Source organism: Prorops nasuta, unplaced genomic scaffold (assembly GCF_024137725.1).
Source record: "Prorops nasuta isolate Cenicafe-Biocafe unplaced genomic scaffold, Cenicafe_Pnas_1.2 PNAS00024, whole genome shotgun sequence".
NCBI lineage: Eukaryota > Metazoa > Arthropoda > Insecta > Hymenoptera > Bethylidae > Prorops > Prorops nasuta.
Window position 1 is genome coordinate 2,804,720 of NW_027116821.1, and position 19,578 is coordinate 2,824,297.

At 36.8% G+C, this 19,578-nt stretch overlaps 3 protein-coding genes and 1 long non-coding RNA gene across 4 annotated transcripts; 2 read left to right on the plus strand and 2 right to left on the minus strand.

Moving 5' to 3' along the window:
- Positions 1 to 1,140: 1,140 nt before the first annotated feature.
- LOC136781771 (uncharacterized) lies at positions 1,141 to 3,705 on the minus strand. The gene is made up of 5 exons (XR_010823991.1): positions 3,251 to 3,705; positions 2,964 to 3,188; positions 2,511 to 2,719; positions 2,379 to 2,447; positions 1,141 to 2,316 (listed from the first exon to the last, which is right to left on the minus strand). It is a non-coding gene; the product is annotated as an uncharacterized lncRNA (long non-coding RNA).
- A 335-nt stretch (positions 3,706 to 4,040) lies between these two features.
- On the plus strand, positions 4,041 to 6,195 carry Syx16 (syntaxin 16). Its single transcript, XM_066740771.1, has 4 exons — positions 4,041 to 4,466; positions 4,557 to 4,986; positions 5,072 to 5,334; positions 5,418 to 6,195. The coding sequence occupies exons 1-4, from the start codon at positions 4,386 to 4,388 to the stop codon at positions 5,625 to 5,627; spliced, it is 984 nt and encodes a 327-aa protein (XP_066596868.1). The 5' UTR covers positions 4,041 to 4,385; the 3' UTR covers positions 5,628 to 6,195.
- A 40-nt stretch (positions 6,196 to 6,235) lies between these two features.
- On the minus strand, positions 6,236 to 15,382 carry LOC136781769 (oxidative stress-induced growth inhibitor 1-like). The gene is made up of 8 exons (XM_066740770.1): positions 15,067 to 15,382; positions 14,212 to 14,891; positions 8,721 to 8,852; positions 8,156 to 8,625; positions 7,835 to 8,079; positions 7,385 to 7,620; positions 6,888 to 7,310; positions 6,236 to 6,808 (listed from the first exon to the last, which is right to left on the minus strand). The coding sequence occupies exons 3-8, from the start codon at positions 8,782 to 8,784 to the stop codon at positions 6,558 to 6,560; spliced, it is 1,689 nt and encodes a 562-aa protein (XP_066596867.1). The 5' UTR covers positions 8,785 to 8,852; positions 14,212 to 14,891; positions 15,067 to 15,382; the 3' UTR covers positions 6,236 to 6,557.
- Positions 15,383 to 16,280: 898 nt separating this feature from the next.
- Ccdc85 (coiled-coil domain-containing protein 85) lies at positions 16,281 to 18,867 on the plus strand. The gene is made up of 5 exons (XM_066740751.1): positions 16,281 to 17,255; positions 17,333 to 17,683; positions 17,744 to 18,116; positions 18,280 to 18,545; positions 18,630 to 18,867. The coding sequence occupies exons 1-5, from the start codon at positions 17,001 to 17,003 to the stop codon at positions 18,672 to 18,674; spliced, it is 1,290 nt and encodes a 429-aa protein (XP_066596848.1). The 5' UTR covers positions 16,281 to 17,000; the 3' UTR covers positions 18,675 to 18,867.
- The last annotated feature ends 711 nt before the right edge of the window (positions 18,868 to 19,578 follow it).

Below are 19,578 nucleotides of genomic sequence, written 5' to 3' on the forward strand. Positions count from 1 at the left end.
GATGCAAGCCTTACAATTTAATATTGATAAAGAAAATCACTACATCGCAATTGATGTTGTACAATTAGACGCATCTTGTCAAGTAATTTTATATGACGTTAAATTGATAAGAATGTTTGTGAAAAGTGATGAATATAGCATTGATGGAACATTTTATTCAATGCCCAAATTAATTGGAATTTCTCAATTGGTGACAATTATGGGTAGAATAAATAATAAAGTAATGTTATATTTTTGTATGCAATACCGACCCTTTTTCAACTTTATAATTCAATTCAATTAATTAATGAATTTTAAATATTTAAGTTTCTACCGTGTATATGGGTTTTAATGAGCGGAAGAACTGAAATCGAATATATTCGGTTATTTAGGTATTTAAAGGATTCTGTTCTTAAAGATTTAAACGTTTCCAAGATAATTTCTGATTACGAATTTGCACTCCAAAATGCAATAAAAACTGTTTTTCCACACTGTACATTAATGGGATGTTATTTTCATTATGTGTATGTAAGTATAACTTTTATGTGTTAAACCTAAGCAACCGGAACTAATATTTTTGCTTTCAGAATGTTAGGAAATACGCAAAGAAATTAAAAATCTACAGTATTTTAAAAGGGAAATCAGTAAAAGTTCACATAAAGGGAATTTTTCTATTAAGGAAATTGTTAAATTTACCACTGCTGCCTTCATCCTACATTAAAACTGGATTTGAAATCATAAAAAATAACATTAACGCCAGTAATGATTTAAAAGAAATCGTTCAATTTATAAAGCTAATAAGATATATTGAGGATTTCTGGATGAAAAAAGTCGATGCCAATGTACTTAGCGTTTTTCAATGTGAACGGCGAACGAACAACAATCAAGAACGCTATCATAAGTCTTTAAACGAGATGATGAGACATAGGCCAACACTTTATAAATTTATATGTAAGTAATCTTTTCATCTATTATTAAACACAAAGTTAAAATATTTTTAAATCTGCAGTGAAATTAAAAGACTTGATCATCAAAACGGTTATACAAATAAGCCAACTAAATAATGGTTTGGTTATTACTACCACCAACAGACGGAAGTGTACAACAAATTTTGATTTATGGTTAAAGGAAAGCTGGGAAAAATTAAATAGATTACAAACAATGAGCGATGAGTCAAAAATTAGACAAATTGACGAGTTTTTATCTACATCAGTATATCAGAACAAACTTTTAATGAAAAAAATTAGAGATATTTTAATCAAGGATTCATTCAATCTGAAATAAAATTTTAATTAGCATGAAAATAATTCCATTTATAAATATAGTAAAGAAGTTTTTCGTCAGGCTATTCAATATAGTTATTTTTAACTTTGATTTACTCCATTGTAACATAAGTTTCAATTGCATTTATATAAATTCTACTAGCTCCTGCAAAGAGTTATAAAGATTCTCCTTCTAAAAAAATAAATTAATACTTTATGTACATACAATCTACTGATGTATTTATTTTCCAATTGTTTCATTACGCTTATACATAATCTTTTATTCAATATTTTCCATTCATACTTGCATCTACAACTGTTTCTTTCTATATTATTGTATCTACTATACTAATTACATGTATGATTTTTCTATCCATCAATTCTTTCCTCTTCTCTTAATAGTTTCCTCACTTTTATTTTTAAGTCTAATCCTCCCTTCTAACAACATTTTTGCCAAGAGCTCTCTCAATTTTCATTCCTGCTTTCCCTGCACACAGCATCAACTTTCTTATATTTCGTTCACTATGTAGCCTACACCTTACAACCGTTTGTCATTCTATTTATTTCGTTCTATTTTCAATACAGTAATGTATCCTTAATTTCATATTCCACTCGTTGCTTCGTCAATCTACATCTAATCCTTCTTCCCTTCTGATCCATCCTTTTCTATTCCATTCCATCATTCTTGTACTTCTTCGTGTTGCAACATGTAAACTATAAAGCTCTATATAATATCCCCCTCCCCCTCCCTGTATCTAGCTATCTCTTATTTGCTCTTCTCATTTCTTCCTATTACATTTTTTAATATTTTCCTTTAATCTGTCGATCTCTTTTTCTCTTCAACTCCAGATACATTTTTCCTTAAAAATATTATAATCTCCCTTTTGTCAGTGTTCATTTCTAACTATTTTCTTTTTTATATATATCTCTTCTAAGGTATAAGATATAAAATAAATTTTGTTGTTTCTTATCCTTACATCTTTTTGATTCTTCCCTTTCATTTTAATACCTTATTTCTTGATGAGCTGTATCAATATATTGAATAGTTTACACAAACTAGATTTAAGATATAAACCTATAAAAAAAGAAGTATTGACAAAAATGGAGGTTTCATTTCTGTATAGAATCATTACATACCGGTATCTTTTGTGAATCACGTTTAATATTTTCAAACTTATCAGCTTTAACCTTGTGCGCTCATAGTATCTAAAATAAGAGAATTAAAAAAGAAATAATAAGAATAATACTTTTCTAACTACAATAACTTACCGCTACTCAAATACTGGGTACTGCGAAGGGAATAATTAATTGATTATAGCAAATAGGAATAAATTCACGCAGTTTCTCCACTACTATGTCCTTTGTTGTAGAATCTGTATTCTCCAATTATACCATAACTTTAACATAGGTTTGCTGCGTACAGCTTTGCTCCATAAAATATGATAGACAATATATTTACAGCAATTCCATCCTCAATTCTATAAAAAATAAATAAAATTTATAGTAGAGAGAAAACCTCTGCAACACTTTTGAAATACGTATGAAAACTCTCATATTTCACCCTACATCAACAAAATATTTAGTTATCATATGTATAATGTATCCCTAGACCACTGAATAGCACTTCCCTACTGACATTGTTAGAGTAATGTGTCTCAAAATTATATCTTAAAGTTAACATTTTTATAAAAAGCTAATTTATGAATGTATCCATTTTCATACCACTAATGTTAAGCCATCTGAATAATTGCTCAACATATGTATTCTTTTTTTAAAGTTTTAACTTTGTATATTTTTCAACTTCGATCATGGCTCTATAAAATGTTGGTGGATTATCCCATTAAGCAAACTATGGTACATCAGTTAATGATTTGTGCTTAGCCGCTCTGTATATACTGATGCTCTGCTGGGGGGAACAGGAGCAACAACAATTATCTTCTATATCCGCTGTAAATTATTTAGAAGTGAAGGTATTTATACTGTATGACTATAATTGAAAACAAGGTTACCTGTCCTTTTATCCTTGTACGATAAGCTAAAGTGCTTCTTTATATAATCTCAATAAAAGAGTCAGACCCATAATATGTGAATAAAAACCAATTATTCCATGCGCTTTATCTTTAAAAAGTAAAATTAAGGCAAAGTAAACATTCTTTATTTAGAGTAAACTTTTATTTTATTTTTATGTGAATTGAGTTACTCATCTGAAATTGTGTTTTTCCTATAATTCTCCTCTTAATTTGAATAAATGAACATTCCATAAATATTTATAAATATTATTATCGTCTTCAAAATCTTCGAATTTTGACAGTTCATGATATTCTTTTCGCTACACTGTACCCACCGGAAACACATGACTGATCTTTAAGCCCTATATTTTCTGCAATTCATTTGACAACATAGATTGTGTTCACCTCATGGAAAGTGTTACCGTCGACGCCATCTTGTCACTAGAGAAAAGTAGGACAATTGACCCACTACCGTCGTACTACACATCTTATAGCGTAGTATCCGAAATACTGCACATCCTATAGCGTAGTATCTCAAATGCTACATATCTTATAGCGTAGTATCCCAAAGGCTACACATCTTATAGCGTAGTGTCCTTTCGGACACTACGCTATAGGATATGGACACTACGTAGTGTAATTACACTACACTTGGCAACGCTGCCTCGCATGAGCAATCTCCCGTTTCATCTCTGCTACGGTAGTACCGAAAGTACTACATTTGGCAACCTTGACGCTGCTGCCCCTCTGCTGCCCTCTAGCCTGCTCCAGCCTGCTCTAGCCTATAGACTATAGACCCTATAGACCACTTTAGATTAGACTCTCTCGTCGTGCGGACTGCGGCGTGCGCCAGTGCTGTCTTGTCAAATCAGTCAAACGTATCAAACTGTCAATATTGAAAATATGGTAAAAGTGCATCGATAGCGGCAGAATGGCAGAAAACGAGTACAAGTCAAGTGAGTCCGCTGAGTTTCTGTGTCAAGCAAAGTTACCTACCACTTTACACATAAACGCTTAGCGCAGTGAGCAGTCTAATATATATTAATGTTATACAAGCTGTATAATTAATTACGGTGGTACGGGAAATAATGCTACTAAGCCAATTTTTACATAGAAAATAATCAATGATAATAAAATGGCTACTAGAAATTTGACGGAAGCCTTTATTTTAATGCGAAACAATGCCTTACGAAATAAGCATATTTACGCTGAGCAAGTACGTACACATAACCTATTAGAGTAAACAGATGTGTACGCCTTTGTTTATATTTTTATTAAGGTTCAACCAATATGCTTTTTTTTTTAGAATTTATCGGATAGGATGGCTTTGGTTTCCACAGAACCAGGTGAATCTGATAGTGTTGAATTAAATGGTTTAGGTTCCAGTGACAATAATGCTCCTCCTGCGTGGATCAATGCATTGGAAGAAGCTCAATATATTTTAACTAGGTTACAAGAAAAAATAGACAGTTTAAAAGAACTTCAGGGGAGGCAATTGACCAGGCCTACCTTAGATGATGATCCACAAGTGGAGAGGCAAATGGAACAATTTACCCGTGAGATAAGCCGGGCATTTTCTAATGGTTATGAGCAAGTACAAACAATTAAAGGAGCTATGAGACAACAAAGTAATCCAGCAGAACGAGAACTCGCTTTTAATGCTGTGAGGGCTGTATCATCATCGTTGCAGGAACTGGGCCTAAAATATAAGTCGGCTCAGAATAATTATCTACAACGTAACTGTCGCTCCTTTCATTTAAAGTAAAGTATACCAAATAATTAGATTATTCCTTGTATGATCATAATGATTTGTTATTGTAGAAATAAAATCGCGAGAAGAACGGAACAGCCAATTTTTTGCTGATGAAAACTCATATTTAACCAATGCCACAGCCGACTCATGGCTAACAGTATCCTCAACTGATGACTCAAATACTTATTATTGGCAGGAGGATGAGCAAAGACAAGAGTCACTTCTACTACAGCTTGAAGATCCAGAAAATAGAATGAAACTAGCGGTTGAAAGGGAGGAACAAATTGGAAATATAGTCCAAAGTATTGCAGATTTAAAGTATATTTTTAAGGTAACAGCAATGTTTATCTACATATTTATTTTAAGATGCAAATAAGTCATTTACTTTGCATCAATGGCACTGTTTTATTCTAGGATCTAGCAAACATGATACAAGACCAAGGCACTATTTTGGATAGAATTGACTATAATATTGAGCAAACTCAAGCACAGGTGTACGAGGGCTACAAACAATTACAGAAAGCTGACTCCTATCAGAAGGCCAATAGAAAAATGTACTGCATTGTTGTTTTAGCAGCAGCCATCATCTTGCTTAGTATCCTTTTTATGATATTTAAAACATAAATCTATATGTAAATATTATTAGTGTCGCGTCAGATTCTGTTTTTGTAAATTAAGTTACCTAGAGAATATGAGCAAATGCCCATGTGTAACTGACTATACAGATTTGTATCACTGAACGTGCACCGGAATACGGATGTAAGAACTCTCTCATCTCTATATAATAATAAGAGATATTAATTTTATTCATAAGACGCTGTTGAAGTTCCTGTCTATTTGCATTCTGATAGGTCTTAAGTAACGAAATTTATAGCTGTTATAGTTTCGGAGATAAGTGAGTTTTTATATCTATACTTTGACGCGACCTCAATAGTGCACCATCTGTATATATAAAAATATAATTTTTAAAAGCCAAACAATAGTATAAAAAAAATATCAGTAGCCACTGTGCTATTTTGATGAAAAGTTGTTGACACATTCCAAATTACATTTTATGTACGGATGTGTTTCTTAAATATAAAGAAATTCTTCATGTTTCTGGTGGAAAATATAAAATTGTATAATAAATAAAATAATGTATTCACGATACAAAACACTTCTATTAAATCATAAAAAAAGATCTGTATTTACATTTTTTGTTTGATTATAAAAAAAAATCAGATTCAATATAGTGCATGTTGAAATTCGTAAAACTTAATTATCTAAATATTAATTAATTATAATTATTAATTTGTTCTCTTTTAATATTCATATTCAATTTCTAAAATCTATTGATACTAATTCAATACATAAAAAAGTAATATAAAAATAATTTCTAGATTATTTACAAACCCGTAATCGATCAAATATCGATATAAATATTATAAAGTAATGAATAATCTTTCTATAAGAAAGCACAGTTAGGTTTGAGCAACAGTCAAAACTTATATGATAAATGCTACGTTTACAGTTGCTTGACGACTAAATAATTTCAACTATATAATTTAAAAGTAGCTAAATTTCAGGTAGCTCTATTGTATTTTGTATATGGACTAGACTTCCAAAAGCTCCGCCCAAAATAAAACGTACAAAATTATCACCGACTAAGGGACCTAAAGCATACAATCCTTTTCGCGGTGCTTTAATTATTTCATAAGTCACATTGTCCACTTCGATTGGATTGGTTTTATTATCTATTGGCTTACTCTCATTCCTTCCTAAACCAACCCCATTGTCTTTTAAATAAGACAAGTTTGGTCTGTAACCTAAAATACGAAAGATATAATGCATTTATAAATTTAGTATTTATGCAATTGAATACTTAAAAATATAAAGCGCACATACCGATGAGAATAGCAATGATAGATATTTGAAAAGTATGCAGCTGGTCTTTCGGGCTGCATAAAGTAACAAATCTTCCATCTCCGTCATCTTTTAAATCCTCGGATCCGTTCAAGCCAAGATTAACTAACGTATAACCAGGTAAGGACCTATACAGCGGGTAATTTTTATCGTTATCAGCCATCATCTCGAAAATTTTATGATATTCCGGATATATCGAATCCGGTAGCCACTGGAGCCTATCGTAACCATTCATTATATTTCGTTTCTCAGTTTCCCTGTCCCACTCCCCAGAAGAATCTCGAAACGCGTGGAGCACAGGAATACCTCGGCAGCGTGCAGCCATAATTGCGTCTGCTGCACTTAAGCCAGCACCAATCACCAGAACAGGATCAGCTTGAGCCTCCAAGGAATTGTTAATCTTCTCTGTGTAATGCAGTAAACTGAGTATAATAATACCATTTATAAACTACTAGATGCAAACAGATCAATATACCGACTAGTTATACAATCGAGTCTGGCTTCAAGATCGTTCAAGTCATGTGTGACCCACTGCAAGGAATCCTCTCCAGGCAAGCCAAGTTGATTAGACAGATCTGTAGTACCTGTTGCCAAAACTACCTTTTTACATCTGTATTCGAAACGTTGTCTAGATTTATTTTCGATGCCTTGCACAATCCAGTCGTATGATTCTTCCGTGGCTGGGGCAGGTTTTACACAAGTCACAGTGGTACCACTGAGAAAAAAAATCAACAGATTGCTTTAGCTGTAACATACTTTCGGACGTATGCACAGCGTTAAATTAAGTTCGAGTCTCCCCTAACATCCAGAATCCTAGTATATCAATTGGATATAAGGGATATTGAGTTAAGAAAAACTCTTAAGTTAACTGACGAAACGTTATGAATACAGTCCTATGCTTTATTGCAATTGCATTTATTAATACAAACCATCGAAAATATCTTTCAAGACCCTGCCTCTTAACATAGTCTTTATAATAAACGGCAACAATTCCGACGGGAACTCTACTATCGGATTGGCCAGTGTTTGCACCTCGCAGTTTTTCCAGCAATGTGTCTTGTTCGGTCAGATTATTTTGTTCAGATTCCAACAGTTGAACCCACTGTTTGAAGTCTAATCCAGGTAAAGACATCCACCTACTCAAGCTGATGGCCATTACGTTAGGATCCATGGTCTAATTTTTATCAACAAAAAGAAAAATATACAGAAATATGAATGGCAAAATTATTCTGACAAAATGTGAAAAATACCTGCCAGGCTCCTCCAGGAAGGCCCTTTCCCAGGACAACGTGATCTATTACCCTGTGATCGGGATTCTCATTGACCGATTTGAAAGTGATAAGGCTGGGTATGTCTAGACCAGCATCTACACAAGGATGCTGAAGCTGGTCCATCAAAAGAGCCAATGGACGTCCACCAGCTCTACCTTCGAGTCCGGATGACAAATTTTCGAGCTTGTGCCTCGTCGTGGTTTGCACCAGAGGTCGAATCTGAGATCTTCCACGGCGCAATACCCTTCTTTCTTTGGGGAGCCCGCCTTCCAGGCTGCCACTTCCACTTTTTTCTAGCCTCTCCTCCTCCAATGAGTTCTCTGGCGATCCAGTCACGTTGTAGCGTAAGCGTGCAGATAGCATTTCGTCCCCAGGATGTGACTCGCCAGTGTAGTACGGCCAATTTCCAGCTAACATATACGAAAGGCATATTCCGCTGGGGCCGTTTCCTGATTTTCAATATTAATGTAATATTACTTTAACTATTAAAAAATTTATAATTTTACTCCTCATCTCATTTGTGAAGAAAGAATAGAATACTTGCCAACTATTACAACATCTTTGTAAGAGATCTCCCTTTCTTCCTTATCCTCGCAACAGGTCCTCATTATACGACTCTTGCTCTAGAATCGTCGAATTCGTGGTCAGTCCCGTCCAAGAGCCCCCACGATACGATCTGTAAAGTAATATTATGATGAATTATTGTTTCAATAATGTCACAATCGGATAAATTATCAAGCTATATCTTTTATCGTGTATCATTATCAGTAAGCTGTTAAGCTTAAAGATGTATCTTTTTGAGGACCGTTTATCATCATTCTTATCACCAATATTGCATCTATATAGTATGCTATTTATTAGTACACAAAAGGGTCGCCTCCTCCTGCCACACCGCAGTTTAACGCTTCATATAAATTTTCCACGTTGGAAGGCGTATTGCCTTTTGCTTAACAATGCATCATTCAAGTTCTTACAATCTATTATGTAATTCAATTCTACGATGCAGTAACGATATAGATTGTGGTTATGGTTCGCTCGGATGCTCGGTTTATAAACTTCAGGCAAAGCTGATTTCGCATGGAGATGATTAGAACGTAAACTGCGTGACAGATATAATGCAATCTCATCAAATATACACAAACACCTATAATTCTATGGTAATATCGTTTCTCCTTGGTTCCTATAACTTCTTTTCATACTTTGTTTCTTTTTCTTCCGAGAATTCAACCTCCTTTCTAGGTTAATGTCGGTTAACCGCGTGCTTCCTTGCATCACTACTACGAATTTTCCTGGAACACTAAATCAACAGACTTTGTACATTTATTCAAGTTTACTTTAACGGGATCCCTCACGCGTGCTTTACCGACAGTACAACTCAATAAACAATTAAGTTAATATAATTCAAATGCGAAGCAAATTGAACAATCGGGCATTTGTAGGATAATGTGTCAGTCCTAACGAGTCAAACGAACTTAAAAACACTCAAATTAGTTGAAAAATAACGCTGTACCATTGTGCCGCGTTCTTGAAGAGAGGTTACTTTTGGTTATTTCCACTTCAAGAACGCAGGACAGTGCTACAGCGTTATTCTTCATCCGATTTGAGTTTTTTTAAGCTGGATTGACTCGTTAGAATTGGCACCTTGTCATAAAGAAGCCCGTTTTTGCAATTTGGTTCGCATTTTACTTTTATTAAACGAAATGTTTATTGACTTGTACTGTCGGTAGCACGCGTGAGGGATCCCGTTAACGGGATCCCTCACGCCTACCTTATCGACAGTTCAAGTCAATAAACAATTCGTTCAATAAAAGTCAAATGCGAAGCAAATTGAACAATCGGGCGTTTTTTGGACAATGTGCCAGTCCTAACGAGTCAAACGAACTTAAAAACACTCAAATTAGTTGAAAAATAACGCTGTACCATTGTGCCGCGTTCTTGAAGAGAGGTTACTTTTGGTTATTTCCACTTCAAGAACGCAGGACAGTGCTACAGCGTTATTCTTCATCCGATTTGAGTTTTTTTAAGCTGGATTGACTCGTTAGAATTGGCACCTTGTCATAAAGAAGCCCGTTTTTGCAATTTGGTTCGCATTTTACTTTTATTAAACGAAATGTTTATTGACTTGTACTGTCGGTAGCACGCGTGAGGATCCCGTTAACGGGATCCCTCACGCCTACTTTATCGACAGTTCAAGTCAATAAACAATTCGTTCAATAAAAGTCAAATGCGAAGCAAATTGAACAATCGGGCGTTTTTTGGACAATGTGCCAGTCCTAACGAGTCAAACGAACTTAAAAACACTCAAATTAGTTGAAAAATAACGCTGTACCATTGTGCCGCGTTCTTGAAGAGAGGTTACTTTTGGTTATTTCCACTTCAAGAACGCAGGACAGTGCTACAGCGTTATTCTTCATCCGATTTGAGTTTTTTTAAGCTGGATTGACTCGTTAGAATTGGCACCTTGTCATAAAGAAGCCCGTTTTTGCAATTTGGTTCGCATTTTACTTTTATTAAACGAAATGTTTATTGACTTGTACTGTCGGTAGCACGCGTGAGGGATCCCGTTAACGGGATCCCTCACGCCTACTTTATCGACAGTTCAAGTCAATAAACAATTCGTTCAATAAAAGTCAAATGCGAAGCAAATTGAACAATCGAGCGTTTTTTGGACAATGTGCCAGTCCTAACGAGTCAAACGAACTTAAAAACACTCAAATTAGTTGAAAAATAACGCTGTACCATTGTGCCGCGTTATTGAAGAGAGGTTACTTTTGGTTATTTCCACTTCAAGAACGTGGGACAGTGGTACAGCGTTATTCTTTATCCGATTTGAGTTTTTTTAAGCTCGATTGACTCGTTAGAATTGGCACCTTGTCATAAAGAAGCCCGTTTTTGTAATTTGCTTCGCATTTGACTTTTATTAAACGAATTGTTTATTGACTTGTACTGTCGGTAAAGTAGGCGTGAGGGATCCCGTTAATTGTTTAAATTATATTACATCATATAAGTCAAGTAGTATCTAACAAAACTGAACAAACAAGATTTAAGTTTTAATTCTTTGCTCAAACTTGTGCTCAATTTACAAAAAAAATACTTTAACAAATTAACTAGTAACAGTGACATAAATTTTCATAAAAATAGATTTATTCGGTTTATCTCAAAAGCTCCTCAATTGATCTGTTGTGTACTTTCTTTTCTTTTACTAGAAGATAAAGAATAAAAAGAAGAAATGTTTGCGTAATTAAGCCAAACTTATTACGTCATAGATGAATCGTCGCACAGCTGAATTAGATTAATCTCGTGGAAATTTACAGCTCCTCTCATTCCATCTCTCGAAATAAATTATTTCAGGGTTCTATCGCGATGAGTAGAGACAACTAAGGCCGAGGAGATACGGATCCCCATTCGGTAAATTCAGCCTGCAGTCACAGCTTTGGCAAGGGAGCCAGTTTTCATTAAAAAAAAAATGACCTGTTTCGAGAGAAGAGAGATAGAGAGAGAAAAAGGATGTTACAAATTGGCTGATAGTTAGAGAAGAGACGAGGAGGAATTTTGTCTCTTCTATTCTTAATCAAACGTTCGCTGCTCGTGCTATGACGCTAGATGGCGACGCCATTAGGGCATCCAGCGAAGCTTCTATGTATATATACATATATATATATATGTATATATAATGCATACGTACAAATAGAGAAAGGGAGAAAACTTGAAGAACATTTGCGCTTCAGGTATTTCAGAGAAATTATGCATTGGCTCAAGGACTCTGAGGTCAAGGGGGTCACGACTATGTACTTGATTATAATATGGCATCCGTCAGGTCGATTGTCCACAAATAAGAAACTTTATGCGCCTCGGGGCAAGTGTGCACGTGGATGCCCTCTAATGTCAACCCCCGTTTCTGTAAAATCGAAACTATATCGCGATGTCAATTAGTGCTCGCATCATTTTATCGTTACCATTCGAAAACTCTCCCCAACGATAACTCACTTGTGGTGTAATTAGGCGATATTTATTCAAATTTATTCAACGCTCGAGTAAATTATAATTTGCAACTAAGCCTCATTATCAATCAGACGTTCAACCACGTTGGAACGCTTGACCTTAAATCCAACATGCTCTGTAACTACTAGAACTACACGTTTTTGCGATGAAATGCAAGATTATTCACGTGCTTGATTTTTATACAAATTGATTCTACACTTGAGTAAATTATTATTTGCAAACATGATTCATTATTAACAAGCGTTTAACCACGTTGCGATGTTTGACCTTAAATCTAATGAGTTTTGTGGCTACTATAACCACACGTAATTGCGATGAATTGCAAGAAAATGCACGTGCTTGGTATTTTTATATAAAGTGATTCAAGATGTTGGAGTAAATTATTATTTGCAGGCAGGATCCATTATTAATCAGCCGTTTAACCACGTTGCGATGTTTGACTTTAAATCCAACATGTTTCGTGATTACTACATGGGGAAGTCGATAAACGACTGAGTAGTTTGCCAGAACGATTGTAGACTTGTAGCTTATATTACTATAGTTTACGTTGCATCGAATATATGATTTACATCTACTTTTTTTTGTCAAGTCTACAATCGTTCTAGTAAACTACTCAGTAATTTTATCGGTTTCTTCGACAGCACGACACTATATTTGCGATGAAATAATGGATATTCACGTGCATGCGTTTTTTTCATATTCTCACCCCCCCCCCCTTCTGCATATTTCTTTCTCTTTTTCTCATAGCTGAGGTAAAGTAAAAAAAAAACAATTGACATTCCTTCCCTCTCCTTCCAGCTTGTAGCGTGCCGCACTTATAATATATTTATTCTCAGGTCTTTCTCCCATTATTCTATAGGTCAAAGCATTAAAGGCACTACAGGTTTTCAGAAAAACGTATATGGAACGATCGATTCCCGAATTGATCGTGCTCCACAATTATTGATGATTCATAAAATTTTATGTCCTTGATTCCCTCTCTCTCTCCCTCTTCCATTCATCATTCATCCTACATTTAGATGCTTCTTCCTACAGAAACGATAATTGATTACTTTTGTATATAATTGACAGAGTATGATTTGCAAAATAAATTTCTGGAAAAGACGGAAATGAATGATATGTTCATTTCCACACCTTTTCGATCGTTACGTAAGATATGATTACGCCGAGCATCGTTAAGCCTACGAAGTAAAAATCCAAAGACTATTAATTAAAAAGTCAATACATACTGTGTTATATATTACGTATACAAAACTTTTTCTCATTTTTATCTAATTTCATCTCTCAAGTAAATATTTTATGAATCAAACAATCAGCATGTTCAGTATAATCTTCCAATATTTCAGTATAATTTACATATCGTGTCTCTTCATGGTTATGAAGTAAAAAGCCAGATACAATTAATTGAAAAGTTAATATACACACTACATGAAAAGCCACTGTAGTGTCTCGACAGTAAGCAATTAAAAAAAATCTGGGACGTTACTATCTTTAACTCGAATATTTATACTCCAATTTTTCGATAGCCATTTTTAAATGAGATATACGTTTTCACTTTTCATTCTCATCATCTATTTTTATTTAAAAAATGAATATTTTATCACTCCAATAAGTATATATTCTTTACAATTTTCCAGTATTTCAATAAGATTTAAACATAGCCTCTTTTCAACGGCTTTCAAGTTACACACACGTGCTCGTCTGCGTGTATACACAGTTTTGCTTTATTTTATCTATATTTGGAAATATCTTAAATTCCTGGAAAGATGTTATTCGAGGTTTAAAACTGATGTAATATTTTTACTGACCTATTTAATTCTCAGCTTCAATTCGTTATGTGCAAAACTTGTCACTTTTCCACAACTAACATTATAAATTGCACAGAAAGACAGGCACACAGTACGAGATCGTAAATATAGCAATATAGCAATGGAGAAGTATCAACGAGTGTTTGTGTACTAAATTAGTGAGAGAGTGGTATAGAATGAAAAGTATAATGAAAAACAACAATGTGTAAAATGAAGCCTATTTACATTGGAAGTTGTAAGAAGTGAAGGAGACACATGCGCCGTGACCGACGGTTGTCGTTGCACTGATCTCTCTGATCCGATCTGATACCGAAGCCGGTGCCGGTGTTCGAGTTGGAGTCGTGCTGCCGAGTGTCGACTGCCGGTCTCCAACTTTGGAGTGAATCAGCGGCTTGTTCAAAGCATCACAATTCCAAATCTCACATCCTTTCCATCAAACTCCTCCCTCCACTTTCAATAATTCAGCGACGAGTCATCAATATTCAAGAATCCATCCGTACATTAAAATGTCATTACTCATTGGTAACTCCAATTGTTGAAAACAACCTTGACACAAATATTTACGCTTTTCCTACGAAAAAAATTGTTTGTACGTATCAACCTGTTCTTCCGGCTGGTTCAATAACCATAAACCTTGCGTCACTTTTTGTAATAGAGGCTGTTGATTCTCTTTATCTAAAGTACGATCATTTCCGCTCTTAGTGTAAACATATACTTGAATCATATGAATCTCTTTTTGGAATTCTAGACGCACTTTGACAGGTTTAAGATGTTGATATTTGGTTTATCTTCTTTAAGAATGGCTGATATTAAAGAAGTTTATATTTTTGCAGCATTCGTAAAAATAGTACGCACGTTTTTTTCGCGTAGTAACTCAATTAACCATGTACTTCGGTGACATCGATCTGTAAGCGCAAGACGAAGAATAGAGAGCAGTAAAGTATGTTTTTATATATAGTATATAATTACTACTCCGAATAATGGTAGGGTGTTTATTGCGTTTGCCACTTATACGATGCGTAAATCATGCTACTATATAAATTGTATAATACTACAAATATGTTATAGAAAGTGATATACCTGCTCTGGTTGGTTTCCAGCTAGTAGGTTTAATCAGGTTTATAAACTATCACTCGGGATATAATAAGAAATTTCTTTCTATCACTGGACAGACGTTGGACAATGCTCCGATCATTTTTAGCATTTATTGATAACATTTTGGAGCTCTGTTATGACAATCAATTAATCTCTCACTAATTGAGTTAAGATTAAAGCTAGTCAGAGTGCTAATAGCTCAAGAATTTCATTCACCACACTCGTATCAGACACCTGATTTATTTATCGGATTTTTCTACTCTCAGGTTGAGCTGGGTTAGCTGTTAACTGCCGCCAACGGCGCCAACCAGCGCCAACCACCAATGGCACCAATGAGTATTGAGCAATAACGGGTGGTATGACATCACTACCTGCACTACCACCCCAGTACCCCCACGGCTACAGTCAGCAGCTATCCCCATCTATCGACCAAAATATAAATTCTCGGTCGATAAAACAGCGAGACAATTTAAAGAAAAAGAAATATTCGATAAAGAGCTGTCCTACGCGGTCATTTAAATCATTCCTTCGGAATGACCTTGGTAGTCGGTAGCAGTTGGTAGTAGTCAGCATCTGTGAAGGTACATTCAGTAAGGTGAGACCTTGGCATGGTGACGCACGTCACGTTATAGCAGGTAACAGCCGAGGTAAATGCGAAATAGCGTTACAAATCAGGTTATTTCCGTGGATACAGCATTCTTGTAAAGATTTTTTAAAGATAGAAATACATTCCGAGTCTCGAGACCCTTTTAGCAGAGTCTTCTCTCTCTTACTAATGAAGAAACTTGGAAACTCAGAGAAAGAAAGAAGGGGAGGGGAGTAAGCATGGTAGAAGGGACCTTTCGAACTCTGAAGCATCCGAATCCAAGGTAGTGCTGCAGGTGGATGAGAGAGGAAAAAGAAAGAGAGAGGATAGCATAGTAAGCAGGGTGAGCAAAGACCCCTTCGACCCCCCACCGATAGTGCGGAACGACCAATCCGCTTTTCTTTCCAGTTCCCGCTCCCGCGGCTGCTCGCTATCCCACTTTCCACCTATTCACCTGGATGAATCGTGGATCCTAGCTACATTACAGAAGTCAGAGTTCCAGCCAACGGCATCGACGACCCTTCTCAACTCAACTTCCTGTGTCCCTCGATCGACATCAGAATGAGAACGCGAGGAAAATTGTAACCGGAAGTGGGGGAGGGGGGGGGGCCAGCGTACCTTTCTTACACATACGTAGTACGACGTTTTACGTGAAGTGTGTATATGTGGTGTTGTGAGTGTGTGTGACCACCGACGAATCTCAGCTCGGTAGAACTTTCGTTTGAGAGACATAGTACAACCTGTACAGCAGTGAATCGCGTAAAGCTCTTTTACTCTGCATTTGCTATGTTGTTTTTACGACATTCCGAGTAATTCCGATTACCGATGCGAGCACTCTCATCGGCAGGCTCGGCTACTCGGGGCCACTCGGGGGGACTGTCGGGGGGAGTCGGTCCAACGGCAAGTAACAGCAAACACAGCATCACGCATTCCAATACCGGTTGACACAGCTTACGACAGACGCTACAATATCGATCGACCGATCAATGGTGCACTTGAGCGATATAAACTTTCGACTACGCTTTCTTTATCGGCGTAAATATGGAAAACGATCAACGATGCATAAAACGTGAAAAATTCAAACGAGTGTCTTGCGAGTAAGGATATCGGAAACAGGAGAGGTTGTGTTTGGAAAGGTGATCGGCTCGTACAGCGTGTGGGGCTTGTATACTCTAGTGTATACATATATAATATACTATATAGTATAGAGGGAACGAGAGAATCCGGCTGACCCAGATTTTAGCGAGCTGCTACTCGCTACGGAGAAGAGGAAGACAGGCCCGGGCGACTTTTGAAATGGGACACGGCACAGCTCGAAGCTAAATTAGCCGAGATGTCCAATAAGAGCAAGTCCCAACAACAGCAGCCGCAGCAGCAGCAACATCAGCAGACACAGCAGCAGAAACAGCAGCAAGTTCTTTCGTCTCACGTGATCAAGAAACCAGTGGATCAGGTGCCACCGCGTTATCAACCTCCACCACAACCGACCACCGGCATCCTCAAGAATCATCCCCATTTCGTTCAATCGTCACTTCTACCATCACCCCCACCACTACCACCGTCATCCGTTCCCGCTTCTGCTGCACACGTAAACTCTATTTTATCTCGCTTAACCTGCTTTATCGACCGTCACATTTTTCATCAATCGCTTAATTGATGTTTCAGGCTGGGTCAACGGTATTGGGTCAGCACTCGAGGCCTAGATCAGGTGTGCAGCAGCCAAAGGATGCACAGGGTAAATACTCACCGAGAATAGAGCACCGAGCATCGTCTCAATCCAAAGTGAATCATCAGGGTCCCTATCTGCCACCCAATAGTCAATACCCGGCGACTATCGTGGCTGCTGTCTCTTCGTCCTCGTCATCAGCCTCCTCCACTCAGCAGCCAATCAGGCAGCGAATCTCCGACGACGAATTTCTTAGGCTCGGACCCGTGGATATGCTGAAGTTTGTTCGTAAAACTGAATCCGACATCGCGCGGATCGCCACCGAACAAAATCGACAGATACAAACTCTGGTAATTTTTTAAGTAAAATTCGTTTTTGGTACTTGTGAATTTTAATATTTGTTTTTGTAGCTGAACGAGCTTCGAGCTTTGAAGGAGACGAACCAAAGACTGAGCGATGATAATCAGGAGTTGCGTGACCTTTGCTGCTTCCTTGACGACGACAGGCAGAAAGGTCGGAAATTGGCGAGGGAATGGCAAAGATTCGGCAGGTACACTGCTAGTGTGATGCGCCAGGAGGTTTCGGCTTATCAGAATAAGCTCCGGCAATTAGATAATAAGCAACAGGAGCTCATCAAGGATAATTTAGAGCTAAAGGAGCTTTGTCTGTATTTGGACGAAGAAAGAGGCGGGGGTCAGAGAGACGATGGAGATGGGTCCAGCTCCAGCACCAATGCTGAGGAAACTGCCCCGCCAAGGCCGAGGCACGTTTCCACTTTTAACGGTAAGATGACCCAGAAGGTTCTCCCTTTAATTTCGAATACACGAGAAAGAGAGGGATACAAACGCACCTCGTTGATTAGTTTACTGGTGTGTACGCGAAACACGCCAGATCACCGGAGGGATTTTGGACTACTTAATAATTTCATAATTGATTATGATTTTAGACCAAACAATGCAATACGTGCGAAGTCTGGAGCAACGTGTAAAGCAGTTGGAAGAGGACAAAAGCGTATTGCAGGCTCGTGCTCAAGGGTGGGAAGCTCCTTCGGGAGAGATATGGGAGACTTCGAATATTCCTGGTGAAAGCCAACATTTAGGCAGTCGACCGGAAGCGGTGGTTCGAGCGCTTCAAGTTCTCGAAGTCAGGGAGCAACTCGAGAGAGAAGGTGGACATGACGGCGAGAAGGCGCTAGTTAGAGAAATGTGCAATGTGAGTGTCGTAAGAGATTTTAATCAATCGCTTCTTCTTCTTCTTTCTTTTATCCCTTTACTATAATATTTCTCGTTCTTACAGGTTGTCTGGAGGAAACTAGAAGAAGGTCCCCAGACTAGGCATTAAAAGTCAAAATCGAAAGTTTATTATGCCAGACTCTTACCTCATATTATACCTGATTGCATTGTGGAGTATACGTAGAAATACACACACACAAGCATAGCTCTACGATATAAACGTTGCATTTTTATCGATAAGATTATTTAATTTATAGTATGAAATGTGTAGTACTAATTAGTATTGTTAGCTCGACTGGAACAATTGTTAAGAGACTTTATATTTTCATCTTGCTAGATTTTTCGATTAATCGTTATCCCCGCCCCCCTCTCTTTTCCTTTCTATTCACAAACTAACTTGAAATTCAAGCGGTTGGTTTAAAATTAGCAAGAAAACTTAAAGGTGAAAGAAGAACTCATCCGAACGATGAATGACCTGAAGTTGTAAAGAAGTTGGAGGATAAAGCGTGGTAATTATCCACGTTTATTTAAAGCTTTCTGGAAATTGCGTACTGCTTCATTTATAGGCATGCATGGAACTGCAACGAGACGCTCTATTTTTAATCCGTCAAAGACACTTTCCTCAATGGCCGACTCCCAGATTGCCCCAGATACACACTTTTATTCTCCGTTCGAAAGATTCCACTTGTTAATTATTCTCTAAGTTCTAAATCAGGCAGTATTATTTTACAAAATCGTCGTAATCAATTTTGAAATATTCTCTCTTGAAACATTGAAATCTTTTATTCAATCCACCGTTAAAAAATCTTATATTATTCCGAGTACATGTTTATATATTGGTACCGAAAGAGACGTAACCACGAATTATATAGATACCGATTGAAATTGTTGAAATTCATCGATCGAGGATGGATTCAGAGATCGAGGTTTCCGGTTTGACACGGATGTAATAAGGAATTTGGGAAGGAAAAGTTGGTGAGCTTGCGCTGATGGTGCTAGTAAGGGTAGGGGAT